This window comes from Nymphalis io, chromosome 2, assembly GCF_905147045.1.
Source record: "Nymphalis io chromosome 2, ilAglIoxx1.1, whole genome shotgun sequence".
In the NCBI taxonomy this organism is placed as follows: domain Eukaryota; kingdom Metazoa; phylum Arthropoda; class Insecta; order Lepidoptera; family Nymphalidae; genus Nymphalis; species Nymphalis io.
In genome coordinates this window covers 3,610,073-3,632,172 of record NC_065889.1, presented here as the reverse complement: position 1 = coordinate 3,632,172, position 22,100 = coordinate 3,610,073, and the positions used below count along the sequence as shown (strand labels likewise).

Below are 22,100 nucleotides of genomic sequence, written 5' to 3'. Positions count from 1 at the left end.
GTCGCTTAAACGTTAATATTTAAATAATCAGGTAAAATTTGGGGGCTAGTATATATAAGCTAGTATATTATCGAAATATGTAGTTATTATTTATAGTTTCCTTTGTTTGTCACGTTCATGATTGTATTGTGATCTCAAAACCTCAGTAATAAAATGGCCTTTGTATTAACGTAATTGTCGATTGTATGCAATCGTCATGAGTTCAATGTGAAAGAATACGGGCTCGTTCGAATAAAAGTTTCCAGCCTAGTTCTCTGTGCATGTGCATAGCGAACATTGTTGTAACTCAATAATTGCAGAACTTGATTGCTGTAATTTCACTTTATATATGATTCACTATATTATAAAAGTAGGTAAATATACCTCTAATAAATAAATTGTCATATTAACATAATAACTTACAAAAGCAATATGAAAACAAACGTAATTAATTAATTACTAAAGACCTTGATTTATTAAGTGTCATAGAATGTGATTAAAGAACCCTATCCGTATACAGTACTTAGGTTTGGTATTTATAAAGGAATGATGAAAGATCAATTTTATCACTAGGAGCTAATAGTTTAGTATCTTCTGATCGAGGTCCTTGACCATTCGTGTCCATTCTATGGTCCATTCTATTGACCGCTTTCCTAAAAATATTGACTTGAAGTAATTTAACATATTTCCATGCGTTACGATTAAAATGCTAGGTTAAATATAATAATAATAATATCCTGGGACATTTTTCACACACGGCCATCTGATCCCAAATTAAGCTTGTACAAAGCTTGTGCTATGGAAACCAGACAACTGATATAAACATATACTACTTTTCTTTTGTAAATACATACTTATATAGATAATTACACCCAGACTCAGGACAATCAGACATGTTCATGCACACAAATGTCTGTCCTGGGTGGGAATCGAACCCACAAACTTCGGCGTGAAAGGCAAGGCAATCCACCAACCACGCCAACCGGCTCGTCAAATTATTAAAACAATACATACATTTAATCTTTATATATAAAACGTATTCCTTTTGTTTTAGACATATTTAACATCTAAACTTATTTATTTGCGTCAGTTCGAAGTCTGACGTCGTACCGGCGTCCGTTCAACGCACTGTTTTCATGTCTTGGCCAAACAGAGACGCAAAATTTTAACTTTGGCAACCTTGAATCGATGCCAAAACTGTATACCCGAGTCCCGTGCTTCGATTAAAATCTGATTCTATTTATTTTTCGTGAAAGTAAACAAGGAAACGCTATTTGTTATTTTTGTACCATAAAATTGACCTACAAACTAATACCTATGCATTTAGTCTTATTGAAACTGGCTTGATAATAATTAATATTTTTATTGTAACATTTAATTAGGCTTATATTCAGTATTACCACAAGAGTTACAAATAATAACATTACAATATACTTATAATTGCTAAGCATTTTATATCTAAAGCATTCTTGTAATTTTATGGTTAGGTACTAAGATATAATTTTTATTTAAGATTTCATAGAATACAACATTCTTGTTGATTTATACGTTTCTACCGGGTTGCAAGATGTGTTTTTATTATCTTTTCCATAATAGTGGTATTTATTAATCGATGTTTGCAGTGTCTATGGTCTAGAAGTTAGTTTATAGCTATGTGTAAAGTGTTATCCATTGAATTAAAATAAATGCAAATCACTTCTGTTAAATATACTAATATATTGTAACATTAAAATGTAAAGTTTTCAGAACTTGTAACCTCGTATTTATGAAAGTAGCTTCCTCCTCTTACGACCTAGTTCGAGACGAGTGTTTATTTATCAAGAACATAAATATGTACATCGCGGCGAAATTGTTTCGCCACTGCAAAAAGCAGAGCGAAGAGGAATACTTCATGTTGAAATTTCCGCATTAGATAATTTATACTTGGAATGTCAGATATTACAAATTACGCTAAATTATACGGAATGAAATATAGACCTTTTGATTGAAATGGTACATTTCAAAATGTTTTTTATTGCACTGATCTCTACATTTGTAAAATTAATCCATCGAAATTAATATTATAGTTCTCAATTATAAAAAGTAATTATAAAGTGTAATGATACCAATATGTGATTTATATTATATATAATAGAAATATTTGATTTTAAATAAAATTATGTTATCTGTGTTAATACATTGGAAATAAAAAAAAACTTATTATTTAAATGTTGATAAACATTGTGAAGAGTCGACTCTGTATATTTTATTCTTATTTTATCATATAGGTACATTATTAGTATCTATAACAAGATTCGTCACATGCCAGTAGTAACTATGACTACGCACGTTGTGAGAGTCAGCGTGTATTATAGCTATACACTTATGAGGGTGACGCACCAAATTTTCCGCCATAAACGACCGCTGACATTTCGCAGAAGTTTTTTCATCGCAAAATGTTGAGGTCGATCCTTTGTGCTATTTCAGGAAAAACTGGAAATGAGCCAATTCTCACTCTAAACGGACATTCGACGCAGTTCAATATGCGCGAGGGTCTTTGCTCTGTAACAGTGATACAGGAAAATAGCTTGTATGCGCTTGTAACAGATATTAAATTAGTAATACGTAAATTAATCGAATATAAATCTACGAATTTTCTTTGTTTTCGAATAATATCCAGATGGGATTATTAGCTCTGCCTAAATTAACTAAACTAAATATTAGTTTGTTTTTATCGTGAAAAATATAAAATGTTTTTAAAGTTTTACGTTGTAAATTTGTTTTGTTGTTTAGTAGGAACAAAATAATAAAACTTTTATATATTCAGCGGAAATATTTCAATGGATATAGAACATGTAGAATCAAGGGCAGGATTAAACTCGTGCAACACTGATTTTTGGAATTTTTTTAATAATTCTCTACGACGATTATGTATGAGTGACGGCGGCGAAAACAATTGGCGTGAAAACAGTCGTTATAAACTTTAAATATATTCGGTATGGTGACGATAGCTTATACACCAGTCTATGTCTAAAGACTTTAAAGGATATTATAAGGGATAATCAAAAACAATTTAGCAATTAATAGAAGAAATCGTTAAAAATACAATAAAAGTCACAAATCATAATGAACAATACATTTAATGGTATCAAGTGTTGAGGCCGTCGGCGGCACGTTGCTGCGCGAGCTGTGCTGCGGCGCAGCAGTGCAGCATGAGTGCAGTCAATGCGCACGCGCGCCCCTCGGCGCCCTCATCGCCGCCCGCGTCCACTGACGATAACTCCTCGCGAACCGCTTGAAGCTGCCATTATGAATTACGGTTTGTTTAGGAAAAAAATTATAAGGACTTGTAAAACTCCTAGGGTATGTTTGTACCATTTCATGGATCTGTGTAGGGGTGAGCTTGCCGGCGAGGTCGGGCGCAGAGTCGCGTGCAGCGGCGAGTAGCGCATCGGGCGGCAGCGCACTGCGGAGCGCTGGTTGCAGCATTGCTGCGACGCCGCCTTGAGCTAGCCAAGTTGCGCCGCATCCGCCGAACGGATTGATCGATTCTAGTGATTGTTTCCTAGTTGACCGTATATATTTATATTTTTATGCGATAAAAATCTATCAACGAATCGGTTTTACTAATAGGTTTTTTATATTAATCATAAACCTTTGGTTATTGTTAGACTAACGTCAAATAAGTCGAGCCTTTCAAAAAGAACAAATAATTAAGGATGACAACATTTTACAAGGTCACGTTACAATGAGTTGTAACAACTTAAAAAAAAGACAGACAGACATTAAAACGGCACAATTATTCAATATTAAATTGGTACCTAAAGGTAAAAAGAATAGAAAATGTACTTGGAAAATGGCCGATGTTGCGTTTGGACTCTACTACCACTTACCGTCAGGTAAGCAGGAGTAGAGTCATTTGCCATCCTGGCAGATATATATATATATAAAAAAATCATTTTGTACCTAGGAGTATGGCTGGGTGAGGGTGGCAAGGACCGGGAGGACGCGTTGCTCTTGGGGGCAGACAGGGAGTGCGCAGAGCCAGCGCGTCGTAATCCCGCCATCAACGCACTCATTGCACCCCCGCCTTTTATAAATACAAAATAAGATGATAAAAACTTTGAAAAATATTGGTACTTTTTTCTAAAATGACACAAACTATAACTTTTATATTTTATACATTTCGTAATATTTTATTTTCGTACGGGTTGTCAAGAGCACGACAATTTATGTTTTAGGCAATTACGCACATTTCCTTTATTTCAATGCGTAATTAAATTGAAAATAATACATTTCTTTTCCTTGTGTCAGACGATTAGCAATTTAATATAATTGTGTTCATATTGTTTGACCAATTAACAAAAATACTGAATTTCTTTTTTTTATTATGTTAAATAATTTTATAAACACAATTTTGAATTGATATATCGTAGACGTAGGAAATGTATACTCATTCCCCAGTCTAATCATTGAAAAACATCTCATTGCATTATAAATCATATGCAGACTACATTTAAAAACCATTTTCACGTGAAGTTATGATTAATTGGTTAGCTCATCAGGGATCTTAGTAACTTAAGCAAGATTGTAGATAACACACAAGAACTATGTTGCATTGTCTTTCAATTACTCAACGTGAGTCATTATCCTTGAAAATAAATTAAACCAGACCGTACATTCTATGATTGTAATACTAAAATTTCTTAATTTGTTAAAAATTTGGAAAAACTTCTGATTGCACAAAATACAATGTTGAGTAAAATGGTCGCACTTGAAGGTGTCTAGAATGGTTCGCTAGAGAGGGATTTTTAATTGGATGCGCTCGATAAATCAAGCAACTACGGGTAATATTATTTCGTAGTTATTTCGCTTTATTTCCTAATAATATTATAAAGGCACGAAAAAATCTATTATTTATATTTCGTTCGCAGCAAATAATCATTCCTAGTTTCCCGTTCAGCGATAAGCGTCTAATTCTATAGACATGCTGTTTCCTTTGATCTCAATTTGCTAAATATGATATAAATAGGTGTATAATTTGTGTTTCCATTTACTTTTCAGCCTTTAAGATAATTTTTAAAATATAATTATGAATATGCTTAACTCAAGAAACCACAAATTATTAGACGACAAAAATTAAAATAAAGATTAATGCAAAAATAAAAACATTTACCATTTACATTAAGCCATAAACCGTAACATTCTGATTGGGACTAATATATTACTAAACGGTGAACTATTAAGGCATCTATCTAGCATGATGATTAAAGGGATAAATTATTCGTTAAAAGGCATTTAACACAAACTAATGTTTCTCAGAACTTTTGTAAAATCACAAAGATCTGGGGCAAACACTGACAGTGAGAAAAACCTGAACATATTTGTGTTGGAACGTGTCAGAAGAATCCGGGTGAGTTAATAATGTTTTCGTCAGCATTCAAGAAGCTCGTCTGTATAAAGAGAAATTATATTTAAAATCAAATGTTTCCTGATAAGATTATTCAGAAACATTCAAGTCTTTGGGAATATTTTTCGATATTATTGATTATTCAAATTATCAAATTACTTTAATGAAGAATGAAAGCACATCTATAAAACATTTAGCATTAGCGTAACTATCTAAGTTATTTTAAACTCTAATTCAATAATTTATATTTCAACATTAAAATCGATTAATTTCATTTACAAAATGTTTGTGTTCTGGAAGTGTATTACGTATTACGATTCAGAAAGAGCAAAGAGCGCCTCATCTAATTACCGTCTACATGAAAATATTACACCAGTTGTTACCTTCTTCTTGGACATCCAAAGAGTCCTTTATTTCGGATTTATCGTCTTCGTCGGAATCAGGATCTATAACGATATCTGGTTCAGTCATAATCAACTCTGGTGGTGGACAATTTCCACCTGCATTTTGATCTGAAAAAATACTCTTAATTACATTTTAAATACCGCATACATTCTTATTCAATAAAAGGACTTTGATGATGGGCTATTCAGGTTATTTCTATTCAATAATAAAACAAGGTGTCCTTGGATATTATGTACTCCATAGTATATATAACATACTTTTATTCTTTTAAGATACATTGCAATTTACATTCAGCAAGTAGGCAAACACAAGACGAAGTATCAACAAAGAAACGTCGGAATAACCTCGCATTTACAACTATAAATAAAAACACTAGTTATACGCTAGGATTTTTTTAAAGGATAGGAAGGCAGACGAGCATTTGGGCCACCTAATGGTAAGTGGTCACCAACGCTCATAGACATTGGCATTGTAAGAAATGTTAACCATCGCTTACATCAGCAATGCGCTACCAAGTTGGGAACTAGGATGTTATGTCCCTTGTGCCTGTCATAACACAGACTCACTCACCCTTTAAACCGGAACACAACAATACCAAGTACTGCTGTTTTGCGGTAGAACATCTGATGAGTGGGTACCAGCCTACCCAGACGAGCTTGCACAAAGCTCTACCACCAGTTCGGTGGGTACAATAATATTGTATTTTGTTTTCCCGGATTTTATTTTGATTCCCTTTTTTTTAATATAAATAGGTAAATATTATAATGCAATCATTGTGTGGGATAGGTACACCAATCTTCTAATGGGAAACTCATAAGCGTTGTGTAATTAAAAAAATATTTATATGAAAATTTAGAGTTTTTACAATTTTAAATTCGTTTGTAAATTCTATTAAAATGGAATTTATTCCATTTTAATTTGGCGATAATTGGCTTGTAATTAGTGTTTGTTGCACCGATTTTATTTTAACATGAGTAATGCTACAATTCGGAATAGTGGCACATAAGGAAACATCGCATCCGCGTTGCTAGCATCTCGCACGTAATATTCACGCAATCGTCTTAACTTTTATTTTATGCGTGACACATCGAAATGCAATTATTAAACTTCATGTAATAGCTCTTACAAAGTCTATTACACAAAATATTTTCTTAATCTAACATTAATGAATTTTATAGCATATCAACATGTTTCTACTTTGTTATTAAAATAAATAATACATATTTTTACCCCAAATATAAAAATGTGTAATTGATATAATGATATTAAGAACATATTATATGCGAGAATAATCGAAAGGTTAAAAATACGTTTATTAGTAATTACGTAAAATATATTTTATTCTGTTGTTTACTTAAAATGTGTGTACATTTTGAAACGTAATATATAAAAGAAAGAAAGGATAAGGTCATTGGCCGCATTTTTGCGTCTTTCTTCTCGTTTGATACTTTTGGCGAAATGTCAACTGTGGTATTTAAAAACGTAATAAGGCCAAGAAGTACCTATTCTTTATTCTCATGTCGTTAAATTAATTTTGTTTTTGTTTACAGGAATTATTTAAAAGTTCAAGTACACTTGCCTGAGTTAAATAAAAAAAATAGTGATATAGAAAATGTAGTCATAGAAATTTCTTAACCATTTTCAATTGTATTAAAAAAAACATTCTTAGATTTACTACTAAAATTATAGGGCAAGTAAATTCTTTGCGCATGTTATCGCCAATTTTGTAACCTATATAAAGGGTTGTTATTTAATGTTGTTTATATATAAGTTACTATTAAAATACATTCTTAACCGAGTGTCATAGATTCACAAGTGTGACACGAGTAAAAATCATGATAATTATATTTTTATCTTTATAACATTACCAAAAATATGTAATGGCACACGGAACTAGTCGCCTGTATTAGGATAATAAAGCAGGACATTTTTATGTTGACACTTTAATTACTTCTTTTTACCCATAGGTTTTTACCAATGAAATAGCTTGTTGTTTTTATTTAAAAATTAAAAATATCTTTGTTTAATATGTAACGGCACAAAAGTAGACTTTTCTGCCGTTTAAAGCATATTTTGAAAGTAATTACTAAGTGACGATTGTGGAACAGTCTGTTGACAGGTTGATCATTAATCTTCTGCCTGAAAATCATTTTTATAAAAATTTCATCGTGTATTTATTAAAGCAATAATTTAATTTCATTATTTACATTATGATATTTTTAAATATAGCAAATGATATGTTAATTTCGTTATGTCGTTCATTTTGTTTAGTGTTTTTCTGGGGATGCACTTTTGTGTTTTTTTTTGAATAAATAATATGTATATATGCATCAATTATTTATTAAATTAACTAATAATATATGAGAGTGTTTTCAACACGATACGTTCATATAATCAGAAAAGCGCATATGACTATGTCTATTTGTCTTGGTGTGCTAAAACGAATGTCTGTCAATAAACAGATACGGGTCGATTGAATGAAGTTGGCTATTCTATTCATTTGAGGACGTGCAGCGTTACCTTCAAATTTTAAAAATCAATTCTTAGTGTACCTCTACATTACAAAACAAATATGTCTACGAAAATTCCATCTATGTTTAAACTATATTCATAGTTCAGGATGTCCTTTGTCAGTCAGGACATTCCCTGTCTATATTTCTTTATCATAGACAAAGAAATGTTCAACAAAACCTTTACGAATATACGTACGTATTTGAATAAGTATGTTACATAATATATATACGTACGTACTTCACGTACCCTAACTACAAATTATTTATATTAAGTATTAGGAAATCTTATCCGTCGTATATCTCCGAAATGTAAGTTAGGTAACTAAGCTATAACAATTTTTTTAAACTATATCTACCTCGGTCTTGCTTCGGGACACAAGGAGAAGTTTCTTGACACTTGGTGACGCATTTCTTGTGACAACATAATCCACAATTTCGACACTGCATTGCATCTTTTAGCCATATCTAGGGAAATAGATAACCATATTAAACACATTTATACATAAGGAAAAGTTGAAGTTAACGTGCTTGTGTTCTTATGAAAAGCAATTACTTTTTCTAAATTGCGATTTTAACTTATTGTGTTTTGTTTGTCCTTAATATATATACCCACCAGCCACAGCTTTTTCAAATATTTAATATAGATACTATAATATATGTGTTATATTTTCAAAGATGATAAAATATTATCACAAAAGTAAGTACCTACTACTTAAAAAAATCATATAAACTTTAGAGCACATTACGGTATCAAAAGCCGATTTGGTTGGTAGCTCTTGTCTTCTTAGCTGAAACCTTACAGCAACTGGCATTAAAAACAATTTGAAACTGAGATTCGATTCGCGTTGCGTTTTGATTAAACCATTTTAATCAATGGTAGACATGATAAAATTTGATGCTATCATTTTAGTTCGTCGTAGACATATTTTTGAGGCTACAGCCAGCTCCAAAAATATAAGTCGATTCTCTTATATAATATAAGATTTCTTCTAATTTAACAGTTCGAACCTTTTTATTGCAGAAATCGCACTGGGTGGACCTATGAAAGTGTGTGCGCACAAAGTCGTGTACTGTGCGGGCGGAGTGTGCGGGTTGTGCGGCTTGCGCGGGCCGAGGAGGCGTGGGGCCGCGGGTAGGGGCGCGTGGAGCGCGCGGTCCTGCGTCCTCCCACTCCCACCATACCAGTGCGTCTCCGAAACATAGGCACGGTTCGAAGCCGGCGTGTGAAGCCAACTTGTGGCTCTTGCTTAAAATATATTATAATATGTCATGTTATAGCATGTTTTTTTTTCTGCGTAAAACCTCTTCAATTTAATAACTTCAAATTTGATCTTTACCGAAATATTAATTTTTACAGGCATTTTTATGAATAATATAAGTAATTATTTCCATTAAGTGTAATCTATGCTTAACATAGATTGTAGAGCCAACCGTCTAATATGCATTTGCAAATATGTATTAATTATTATTAAATTGATCAATTTTTCTTTAGATTGAGCGTAAAAAGTAATTTATTTATATTAAAATACTCCAATGTTGTTACTTTACCCGTCCCAAGAAGAAATATTAAACATGAATATTTTTAACGAATTAGTTGTATGATATTACCTGAACTTTATGTCTACGTCTGGTGGTAAAAATTGATATCGCTTCATATGATGAGGAACTGTTGAATCTTGGCACTCGCTAAGCAATGCCGCTAAGGGTATGTTTAGATATCCTAGTAAAACTTCATCTTTCTCGCCGGGCATCGTCGCCCAAACGTTTATATTCAGGTACTTGTGATTTTCATTCAGCTTAAATTCAGTTTCTTCGTCAAATCGTATTATAGGCTTGATCGATACGATCTTCGTCCAAAACATTTGACATATCTCTACATGCTCACATTGCCTCGGCCCACCAGTTTCGAATATTACTTCTTCTTCTAATGTACTATCTATCTTTTCTGATACCTTGCACTCTGATGAATCCATTTTGATTATGGGAATATCTGGGTGTTTCACAGTTTTGTTAGTGGTAGCTTGTCGTAGTGGCGTGCTGGCACCAGAAGCGGGAGGTGTGCTTCCAGCAGAACTATCAGAAGATTTGTTTTCAACAGAACATCTGCGTTTTCGGAGAGCAAAGTTTGCGGGTCCAACTTCTGCTGATTTAGGTATTTGGCGTGCAGATTCAGTTTTCTGTTTAACAGTCGTGTCGGCGTCGTTTTGTTGTTCAGGTGACTTTAATGGTGAATCCGTCTCCTATAAAAAAACCAGATTTTTTAACAATAACAACTAAGACAATTGTATAAAAACGCGTTATATGTACTCATAATTAAAAATATAAATTCCACAACATAAAAATAATATTCATACAGTTAAATTAGTCTTAGAGGCAGCTGAACGCATGCCCTGAAGACGAACTCCTTCCATGACCTCTGAGACACGTCGAAAGGAAAAGTTGGTGCGCAATCTACGAGGCTCATCTTCCCTGCGCGCTGAACCTCCAGAACCTCCTCTTCTCACACGCACAGTTACCGCACGTCGTTCAACACTGCGCAAAAGTTTGCCAACCTGTCAGGATATAAACAGAACATATGAGGATATTGTAATAGCTGCTGTGCCTCGATTGTGCATTAACGACGTAAGGTATGGTTAATATTTCTTACAGTGCCAAAGATTCTGGGCGGTGATGCATACTTATCACGAAATACAAACCATTCAATACAGCATCTCCAAATATCGGCTTTAAGATGCTATATCCGTGGTGTCTTTAAGTATGTTGGTTCACCTAGCTTATAAATCGGAATATAAGAATACAAAGTATTGATGTTACGATAACTGATCCATCCATTTAGATTTTTATACGTATAAAGTTAAATAATTACTTTTAATTATAAATGATTATTATGTTCTTTTCACTATATTTTTTACAATTAAATATCCTCTGTTCATAGGGCAATACGTGTAGTATCGGTATACGGTCCAATATGGAAGAGTTCGCGACTTAGCATGCCCATCTATTGTATTTGTAATTCTCCTCAATAACCTGTTGTACTTAAAACAACTCTCTTTTTTAAGACAGGAAATATATTATAATTTTAGATTAAAAATATGGTTAGTACCTGCGCAACATTGTTTACTGGTTTATTGTCAATAGCCAATACAACATCATCACGTCGTAGATCAGCCCTGTACGCGGGCGACATTGGTACCACCGTGTCTACTAATACTGCTCCTACTCCTTGGCAACATACAAGGCCTAGTGGACCGGACACCGCAGGCAGTACTACGTCTAGAACTAATATTCCCCGTCGAAGTGATACCTGCGAAAAAGATTTTTATTTTGATTTATAACAACAATCTCATATCAAAGACAAGTAAACAAACGGGCTAACGAGTAAATAGGCCATAAAAATGGCCTCTCCTCTATGTACCTACGAGCATTATTAGGGCAGGATATATCAAATCACGATTGTAATACTCTAGTCTCTAGTCACTTAGAACATATTAGCCTTTCTTACTTCCTAAGCGTTCAGCTGCTTAGTAAGTAAGGATTTATAGTTTATATAATAAACTATTTTAAATTTAGGTAATTAGTGAATTTGGTGTTGGTGTTTGATGGAAGGCAGTGTGCCTTTTAAAGATTTAAAAACAATTAAATTAAAATAAATAAGCTAAAAAATTAATAATTCTTGATGAATTCATTTTGGTGGATTTATTTAGAAGATTTTATATGAATTTTTCTTTTAATCTGAAAGAAAAAGGCTTCACATAGTAAGTCTTATCGTATTAAGTTAGTTACCCATCCATGTGAGTCAACAGCTAAAGCTGCGCGTACGCTTCCAACACTCCCAGACCAGTGTAAGCGAGTGACTTCAACTAGTCTCACAGTCAGTCGACCATGTGGTGTAGGCCCATCTTCTCCGTCCGTACTGCCTGGTTCTGATTTTGGAAAAAAGGGCTTATACCTGGAATAAAAAAAATCGTAAATTTAACACAAACGTTTTTTAGTATAATTATAAAGGTATTTATCAGCTTTTGTTTGTAGTTTGTTAATAATATTTACTGGCAATTTTAAGTTAATTTATATTTTCGGTCAAATTTCTTACCGAATTTTATAATTTGGCAATGTATGTCTTTGAGCCACGGCTCGTCGTATGTGTGCAGCGACTAATGCAGCTAGCCTCGGCTTAAGTTGTCTCCCTTGGAAACGACCTCGTACTCGCAGCTCCAAGCGAGGTGGCGCCTCGAAGGCGAGCGCCCAGTGCGTATAAGGCGTACGCCGGAACATTACGCGCACGTTACCACTTATACTTTCCACTGAAAAAGGAAATGGCACAGTAAGATTTTTACATATTTATGAGTATGTTGAATTGACAAAATACCGTTTTATACCATACCAATGTTCGATAGTCGCTATTTCAATCTATATATGGTTAGCTTTAAACTATCTCGTAAGCATGTTTTTTTAGATGAATAAATTGCTCTTAAATCTATACACATCCTGGGAACCTTATATTGTGAATTGCAAAGATCAAGTAGCAATTGTGATGAATACAATATAGATAACTTATTACTTATTTGGATTTAAGTATTGATTGATTTCCTTGTTATAAGTATGTCGGAAAACAAAAGTTGGAGGTTTACTTATTGTATAGTTCGATTCATTTGAGATATATTGATATATTGATTATAAAGTTTGTTTGTTTATTTATTGACATAACAACTTAAACAGATACTCTTAAGTGATACGTCTTTAAAGACATAAACAACATTTTAAATGAAAATATTAAGGGTTAGATGATTAAGACTTTATTATTTATAGTTAGTACAATAACAGTAACAGCCTGTTAATGCCTCACTTCTGGGCTAAGGCCTCCTTTCCTCTTTTTGAGGAGAAGGTTTGGAGCTTATCCCACCACGCTGCTCCAATGGGGGTTGGTGGAATACACATGTGACAGAATTTCAATGAAATTAGATACATGCAGGTTTCCTCACGATATTTTCCTTCACCGTAAAGCACGAGATGAATTATAATCACAAATTAAGCACATGAACATTCAGTGGTGCTTGCCCGGGTTTGAACCCACGATCATCGGTTAAGATTCACGCGTTCTGTTCACTGTTCACGCCACTGGGCCATCTCGGCTCAAAAATAGAAAGTGCAATATAGGAATTAGACAATCATCTTATTCCTTCAAGACAAAATGGTTCGTCATTTTCGAAGAGGAAAATATGATATACTACAAATAAGATAACTGTAAAACTATGGTGTTTTTTTAAATATGAAATAATCATACCAGTAATGGATATATTGGCAATTTTTCCCAACAGCATAACAGCATCAACTTCTATTCTGAAACTGCCGTCGTAAGTGAGATCGAATTTTAAATCTAGGGAGTGGAGTCTCGCCCCATCCTCTTCTAAATCTCCATTAACCAGACGAAGGTTAGTGATGCTGGGGAACTCGGTGCCTACTTCCAGCGAACGGAGCTGCCAAAATAAATTAAAAAGTAAAGTAACATTCCGTATGTGTTCACGGCTGGGAAAATGCCTTAAGGGTTTTTATACTCTTGAAGCAGAATATAATGGAAACTATACTAGGTTTCCTTACGATATTTTGTTTACCGCCGAGCAAAAGTAAATTACAAATTAAGCACCTAATACCCAGCAGTATTTCTTTGGTTTAGAACCCGCAGCCTTTTTCATCTGCCCCATTTTGATCTGGCAAATATAAAAAAAAAACTACCGCATAGAATAAATTAATATATAATATACATACAGAAGTCAAATAATTTCTTTTGTGAATGCAACCGGTCACGGACTATGAATATCAAATCAATTACCTATTTTTGATCACTGTTAACTTTAATTAAAAGTTAAAATTGTTCACATTAAACTATAGGTTTTGGGCTTTACTTATAATTTATTTATTACTTTATATTAAAGGTATATAAGCAAAATGTAATAAGAGATTTCAATGTTTCTTAAATACCGTCAGAGATTCAAAAATCTTTCCCGAAGAAGTCTTCGCTAGTAATTCAGCTAGTTCGTTAGCCATGCGCCTGCGCAACCAACGAGTGTCTGCTGTACTTTGCTGAAAGATGAACTGCAGCATCGCGTTAAGGGCCCCCTCGGGCGTGCTTCCAGCGCCTCGAGTTAGCTCGTTAAGTATTTCCTATATAAAGAACGATGTTAATATAGTTGAAATGAAATGCTAAGTGCATTGTCTTACTTTGATGTATTTATATAGAACCTTATTTAAGTATGTTATTACATCTATACAAGACGTACTCAAAAACAGCTTCCACTGAAGAATTAAGGTAGTTTTGGAAATTTACTACCTAATTTTAGCTAGGGATATCTGTTTACAAACAAACATATACGCACTTTGTTGTATTGTATATGTATGTTTACCAATTATTATTAGAATTGAAGACCTATGCAAACATTATTTCTCAAACATCACAATTCTTGGAGCCTAAATTGTCCTATATTGCTTATCTTATTTAATTATACATATGAGAATAAAACGACATATTATTATATTTAGGCATTGTACACAAATTTTTTAAATATATATTTATATACTCATTTTTACTCTTTTTACCATATTTACTCATTTTATATATTATTAAAACGTAATTTCTTATGGTATATAAAAGACAGTAAATATTTGTCTATTAACTGCTTCTTTTGAAACGACTAAGAATTTCTTCGCTTTAATTTAGCAAACAAACACATCAGTCACAAAGTAATAACAGCGAATTACTTAAATTACTTTTTTATAAACAACAAACGAACATTTGTTTCTGTTAACACGAAATTAGGGTAGCGTTAAATAAAGGGCGCTATTAGGGTTGTCAAATGTTTACCACATTTACACGTAATTTTGACGAATCAAAAGATTTCTTAAAAGTCTCTTAAACGTTTCTTGTTTCAAACGTTCTTGTTTGAATTGCTTTAAACTTTAAGTCTTATTGAAGATTCTAAATATTAGTAAATAATAGAGAAACCTATTTTTAGTGTTAAAGGGAAAATATTCTTTCGGTATTTATATTACGTAAATAAAAAAGTATAAAGGAAAAAATATCGCCAAGATTTAGGCGACTAGGTTAAAGAAATAAAAGGAAAGACATTTATAGATACAAATACATACTAATAAACCAAATTTTGTTATTGGAAATTATTTCTGTTTGGAATGACTAGCTTATTTGTCACGGCAATAGTTTTAATTAAAACGTCCTCTATTATTTAATATTAATAAAATCAATCCCTAACAAATTGATTAATTGTGTTAGAAAAACGTTATAACCCTAGAGTTTTATAGGAACATGATGGAACGAATTATCGTAGCAATAAACGAATAAAGGGTATATATATTACAAGCATTTGTAAGCCGTCAGCGTTGTTTCTACTTTTAAACCGAGTTCAGCTATAAAATGCTTAGTATGAATAAATATTTTATGAAATACCTAATTAAAACCCATATTAATATATTATTTCTATATTTTTCTTTATTATTTTTGCCACCTTTTTAGGAGAAAAACGTTTTAGTATTTGCTCTTAAGTCTTTACAGAAAAGCACATAATATTAAACTAGTTATTTATCAATTTTGCTTTTTTAGCGGGCTGATATTAGAAATCACCGAGTTTATTTTAATTAATTTACTTTAATTAAGGACCCTTAAACAATCTTTTACTATATTGTTATTGCTGTAATATCGATATTGTTCTTAATACGAAGAACCTTTACCTAAGTTACCTAACAAGTTAATACAATATTATCAAAAGAAAGCTTCTAATTGATTATATATGGATTAAAACGAATAAAATTAAGCTTACTAGGTTATTTTCCCACTAGCACTGTGTGTGAAAAGATTCAGTTGCATGGGATTGATTAAAACTGATTTAAAGTAATTTACAAGATTTAAGCCACATACTATCAAGTGAATTTAAAAAAATAATTCATGAAATCATCTGAAGGAAAACAGTTCAGATGACTAGTTTTGGTAAAGGTTAACCTCGCTTTATTTAAGCTTTATTGGTGCAAACGACACGCCATTGCCTGCAGTCATTCCGCAATGACTGCAGTTTGGATAGTGTTAATACATGAAACAGTACGTAAAATGACTATAGTTTTTAAAACGAAACTTCCCTCCATGCGTAAATATTTCCTTTCGTTTTAACTAAAATACTTTAGCTATATTTCTTAAGAGAATATTACATATAGAAGGTACGTAATACATATTTATGATAAAAGAAAACTTATAACCTTTTAGAATCGATTTGAAAATTGGCACAAATTTAAACTATGTATTTTTATATTCAAATATAAAAGGTGGGTTTTATTTTATCTTTCAGTTACCCGACGTGCTTAAATTCAATTATTCGTATGTGGTATGATGTCATTATTTTCTAAATTTTATTTTAAGTTGAAATAACATATTACATGAATGCCGCAGATATTATAGTTACAGTAATAGTTAAATAGTAAATTATTTTAATTATATACTTTATTCCTAAATCATATTTTATAATTCATAAAACTAAAGTAACATACGATATAACTGGGAATAAAGTCGGAAATAATGAACATAAATGTTTCAAGGCGAGGTCATTTACAATTGTAGGTATAAATTGTTTTTTAGATTTCAATTAATATTTTAGAAAAGAAAATAACATTAATATTTTAAGCATAAGTTTAATATATTTTTGCTTTTTTTAATAAATTCAAATCTATGTAGTCGGTAAGTGAAAATAAATATAAAACATATTTTTTCTTTGTAAGGAAATCAAAAACACATAGAGGCAGCCTACACTCAGGTGGCCCTTCAGCCCCTTTTGCTGTCCCCTAATTTGTCGTCGACGTTAATAACATAGGCACGTTAACGCAACATATTGTTGATGTAAAATAAAAATATTAAATTCTAATTTTGAAGTTGTCGTTTTCCGCGATTTTTTATAAATCCGAAAAATAAAATTGTATAGTCCTGAGCACTAGGATTTGTCCATATTTTCAAACCATGGTTGAGTTGTGATTGCTTCAGATATTCATTCTTTATAAGATATTTTTATACATACTAATTTTGTATCCTTTGAAGTTCTTGTAGCGACATTTTTTTGCGGTTCACTGGCTTGTCATGGGTTTCAATCGTGAGGACAGAAATAGAAGGAAGAAGCAGGACAAAGAATTTAGAAGTCTATAATTATAACATATATAGCAAAATTAAGTTTATTGACATATATATTTAAATCGTTATCAGCAATAATGTAATGTCCTCGGTTACGGCAGTCAATCTCAGAGATTAGCCATTAACGAAGGAGATGCCTAATATAGTGCACTAGTATATACGCGAGCACATGTTTACTCTCTAACCAAAGATCTTTAGATCTGCAGCTGTATGTTACTTATAAAAACATCAATAAGTATGTATAACACAGCACTTACTTAAGTGCTGTGCTATGTTAACGGAGCTCGCTATTTAGATTATAATGCAAGTTATCGTACTGATCGGGAAAATAAATTATTCTGTTTTATGTTCATTTTATGTGGAAGAATATAAAGTTAGAGACTATAAAAACTAGAATCCAATAGAGTTTCCTTACGTGCAAGCACCGGAATATTTTTACTATTTCTAGAGAATAGACAATCTCGCGTCAATTATTTAAATGGACATTGGCGAAGAATACGAATTTAAGTTTTAGATTTAACAATGGAGACTTGATTGCTTTAATTCATTTGAAACTGTTAATTCAAACGATTTTGGTCTAAATTACTTTTTAAGAAAATAGATTTATTAGCAGTAGGTATAAGTTTCTTCTTTCTAAGCACAGTTATACGTTATAAGGGTGTAAAAAATAAAGACTATCTGTTACAGACGTTTAAATCATTTGTGCTCGTTGAAAATGGATGTATGGTGTACCATTAGAATCCATAAAACATCCCGAGTGACACGGGCTATATTTATTTTATTTTTTACTTAGTTTTATGGTATGGTATTCGTGTTTTTATTATTTTTTTACATCGTTATTATATTTTTAAATTCCGTTGCAGTATCTAGTAGATTTTATTCTACATTATGTTGTTTTCCGACTGATTAGAAAAACTGAATAAATTCTCTTTAGTCCGCTGCGGACGCCACCCTTACACATACTTAAAGATTTCATCTAGTGAAGTACGAGTGTATGAACCGATAGCTTTTATTTTTTTTAATTTTGTACCAATAGTAAAAACAAGTTGTTATAGTGCGCTTACCGCAGGCAAGGTAACTGGTACACTGAATTCCTCTTCAACAAGTGGTTTCTTTTCAAAAGGGCGAATATAGTACAGCAGCAGCGCTAATGGCACGGTGAGTGCGGATGCTGCTCCGAAGAGCGCCGCCATCAGCAGCCACGTCCAGTCTGGCATCGTTTCTAAATTGATTAGCTGCCAACATTTTGTTCTAATTAGTAAAACAGTATATTACAGGATTAGGATTCTCCTGACCGATTTTGGTCATGGCGGCCAAACTCAAAGGAGAATAATCAACTATTATAGAGCCCAAGTGAGTGCACAAACACAGGTTTATAACTATTTGTTTATTCCCTTACTGTCATAATTAGCGCGACCCGAAGATTAAACCCAATCATAATTATAGGACTGTTTATAAACAGATAAAATAATGTAGGCATATGATTAATTTTCATTTAAGTATACCTAAGTGTTAATATTTACTGCTAGAAATTGACGAAGTTGTAGAAGACCGTGCAGCATAATATGGACAATTCTCAAGTTTTCTTGTTTAATTACAAAAAGTAATAAAAAATATTTAAAACTATTTTAGAATGAAAACTACGAAATCTTGAACTGTTCTTTAAAAAAGTGCAATAAGCACAACGACCTCTAAAATATGTCACCAGCGCAGAGTGTGAATTATTTTGCATAAAAACAAAGAAATTAAAATGAATAGAAAAGGTATACAAGCTAGGAAAGAGTTAAAAGTGCATTTTCTTGTAGATATATTTTTGTACCAGTATTTATAAAACCTCTTGGAACAGTATTCTTAAAACACCTTTAATATTTACATTAAAAATATCATAAGCAGCAACAGATATACGATAAAAGAAGTCAACATAGTTTTAGGTTCATATCAACGTGATCTGAGGCAAGTGTGTCGTGATCAGTATTTTACGAATCAATGAGCTAGAAAGAATCGACGTCAGATACATTTCATTCCATTATTTAGGCTTCTATGATTAAAAACTAAAATGTTTCTGTCTAGGTATCATATATTTATAAGTTATATGTATTGAGAAATGGGTGCTATGTTTAGTGGATTTAAATGAGCTTACTAACATATTAATAGGTACCTATAACAGCCGCTATATACATTTTATTTCGGCTCATATAAGGGAATTTATAAATATGTTCAATGCAGCTATACATATTTTCTAATAAATTATGAAAGATTCCTTCCTATTCTAATCATTTTATATTGTCCTTTATTCATAACTTATATTGGAATACCTGAGTAGGTACCTATGTTTATACTTAATAACTATACGTGTATTTATAAAGTTAATATATTGTATTTTTATGTTTTAAATAAAAATCTAATTATGTGATTCTATATTACCCATTATTATAAGGAATACTCAAATGATATTTAAAAACTTTTTATTAAAAATTAAATTGCTATCGCAGGGGTATATTATAATTTATTCTTAGTATAATTAAACTATTCGTGTTCACGGTCATATTCAATTAGTGGAACGCTAGAAGTTAGTTATACGAAAAACTAAATTACATTGATCGTGTTTTTATTTCATCATTATAGTATTATTATCGATACTTCGCATAATGTAATGTTTAACGATTAGTAAACAAACATCTTAATCATTTGGTCAACCAAAATTACTTTTTAAACGCGAATTTATTTATGTTTAATTTTGCAAAAGGTACATGCGCGGGTCATACATATGTATCAATATTTTGATGACGTTAGAATTCTTAGGGTCTTTGTTCATAATATCAAACATTTTGAATATTGTTCGAGGAAATTCCTCGATTATATAATTTTATTCGATGCTGTTAGGAATATGCCTCATTAATTATTAAACGTAATAATTGTCTATGGAATTATCTTAATATTTAAGTATTATAAAATAGTCTTTTATTTTTGAAAGGTTTATGTGGGATGTCCTTAAAATATTTATAGAGAATATTAATATATATCCGAGACAAGAGGCTTAGTATTATAAAAATACAAATGTAATTAGTACATTTGAAGCGATAAAATACAAAGATATATTAATTCTTGTTCGTAACGACGATAAATCACAATCTACGAATATAAAACTTAACTGCATTAAAAGTTTTTGAATTTACCTAAGATTTTTATTTTAACTGTACAAAATATTTTTTATTTACCAACTGTTTAGGTGTTAAATTTATGGTGTCCAAACTATTAGGGATTAGGATTAGTCGTTAACCTGAGAACGAAAATTAACGATAAATGAATGTAATAAGATTAAAGATATACTAATTTCAATTGCGATTTCGTGCGGCTTGAGGCTGGAGTTATTTACGACGTTTCAACTATAATTTCCTTTCTTCCTTCTTTGTTACTTCCCCGGGGGAATAAAGTTTAATTAGAACGAGTTTTATCGGAATTTTATCCATTTTCGCGTCGCGTATATAGATCGTTATAGATACAGATTGTAAGATTTTATTTTATTATTCTTAGCTTTAGTCTAGTTATAAAAATATTTTAAGATGAAATAAAATAAAACACAGATAAATGTATTTTTAATAAGATGTGTTTATAAATTAATTGATTACTAGAACAAATCATATTGAGCTGGATTTCTATTAATAGTTATCTAGAAGTATATTCGAGTAACATATTGTTTTGTACGAATAAAGGACAAAATAATAATCAATGTCATTACATCTATACTTGAAAAATGTGATTGTATATTTAGAGTAGAATAATTTTAAGGGAATTAATTAAATACTTAATTTACTTCAAGGTTCAGTGACATAGAAAACCGTTATGATGGTTCACATTCGTATGCACTTCGTACCCTTATAAAGTAACCCGTATATACCGTCAAGGCAATTAAAGCTTACCTATTATAACTGAGGTAATATCTTCTAAGTTAATGAAAATTGTGCATTCTACAAAGCGTATGGTAAAAGAAAATAACAAGTGCCTGTTACAGAACTCACCTTAAGATTTACCTAAAACAACTAGTCCTTTATTAAATTCATATGCACTAAACAACAATTGACATGAAATATATATCTTTATTTATCTTATATAAATTTGTATCTAACGAGAACGCGCTATTTGGATAATAATAAAGAATGCATTATACCGCCTGCCGGTAAACCGGCAGCAAGCAAGATCTTTTGCGTCACTGACACTTTGCTGGGAAAATATTTTACGAAGAAACTAACAGAGCATGCGCCATTATTGGCCAATTGGACCAAAGTTCATGCAAGGTATTGGTCCCACTACGATCTGATATCGGTGCGATGCACATGCTTTGTTTACTAATGAGGCTAACGTTACTATTCCTTAATTTATTTTACGGTTAATATTAAATAGAAAATAATAGTAGAAGAATATTTCTATTAAATTAGGCGTAATAAGTATGTCATATGAAGGTAATTTAATTTCCGATTTTGGCATATTATACAGGCCAGATAGACAGGGACGCTTGCGCGAAGGTCAGATCGATAAACGCCATGTTATACAATACGAATGTAGGTAACAGGTAGGGCGCAAAGGGACATTCGAGGTGTTCGGTAGTGAGTCAAGGTTCAATAACTACAACGGCGGGGAG

General features: G+C 32.0%; 1 protein-coding gene across 1 annotated transcript; it reads right to left on the bottom strand.

The window, feature by feature from the left end:
- Nucleotides 1–3,081: 3,081 nt before the first annotated feature.
- LOC126775845 (PDZ domain-containing protein 8) lies at nucleotides 3,082–21,636 on the bottom strand. Its single transcript, XM_050497981.1, has 15 exons — nucleotides 21,481–21,636; nucleotides 18,526–18,696; nucleotides 14,263–14,445; nucleotides 13,568–13,760; nucleotides 12,377–12,587; nucleotides 12,070–12,235; nucleotides 11,390–11,590; nucleotides 10,641–10,838; nucleotides 9,895–10,526; nucleotides 9,295–9,532; nucleotides 8,643–8,751; nucleotides 5,752–5,880; nucleotides 3,925–4,048; nucleotides 3,334–3,523; nucleotides 3,082–3,259 (listed from the first exon to the last, which is right to left on the bottom strand). The coding sequence occupies exons 2-15, from the start codon at nucleotides 18,676–18,678 to the stop codon at nucleotides 3,107–3,109; spliced, it is 2,880 nt and encodes a 959-aa protein (XP_050353938.1). The 5' UTR covers nucleotides 18,679–18,696; nucleotides 21,481–21,636; the 3' UTR covers nucleotides 3,082–3,106.
- Between the last annotated feature and the right edge of the window lie 464 nt (nucleotides 21,637–22,100).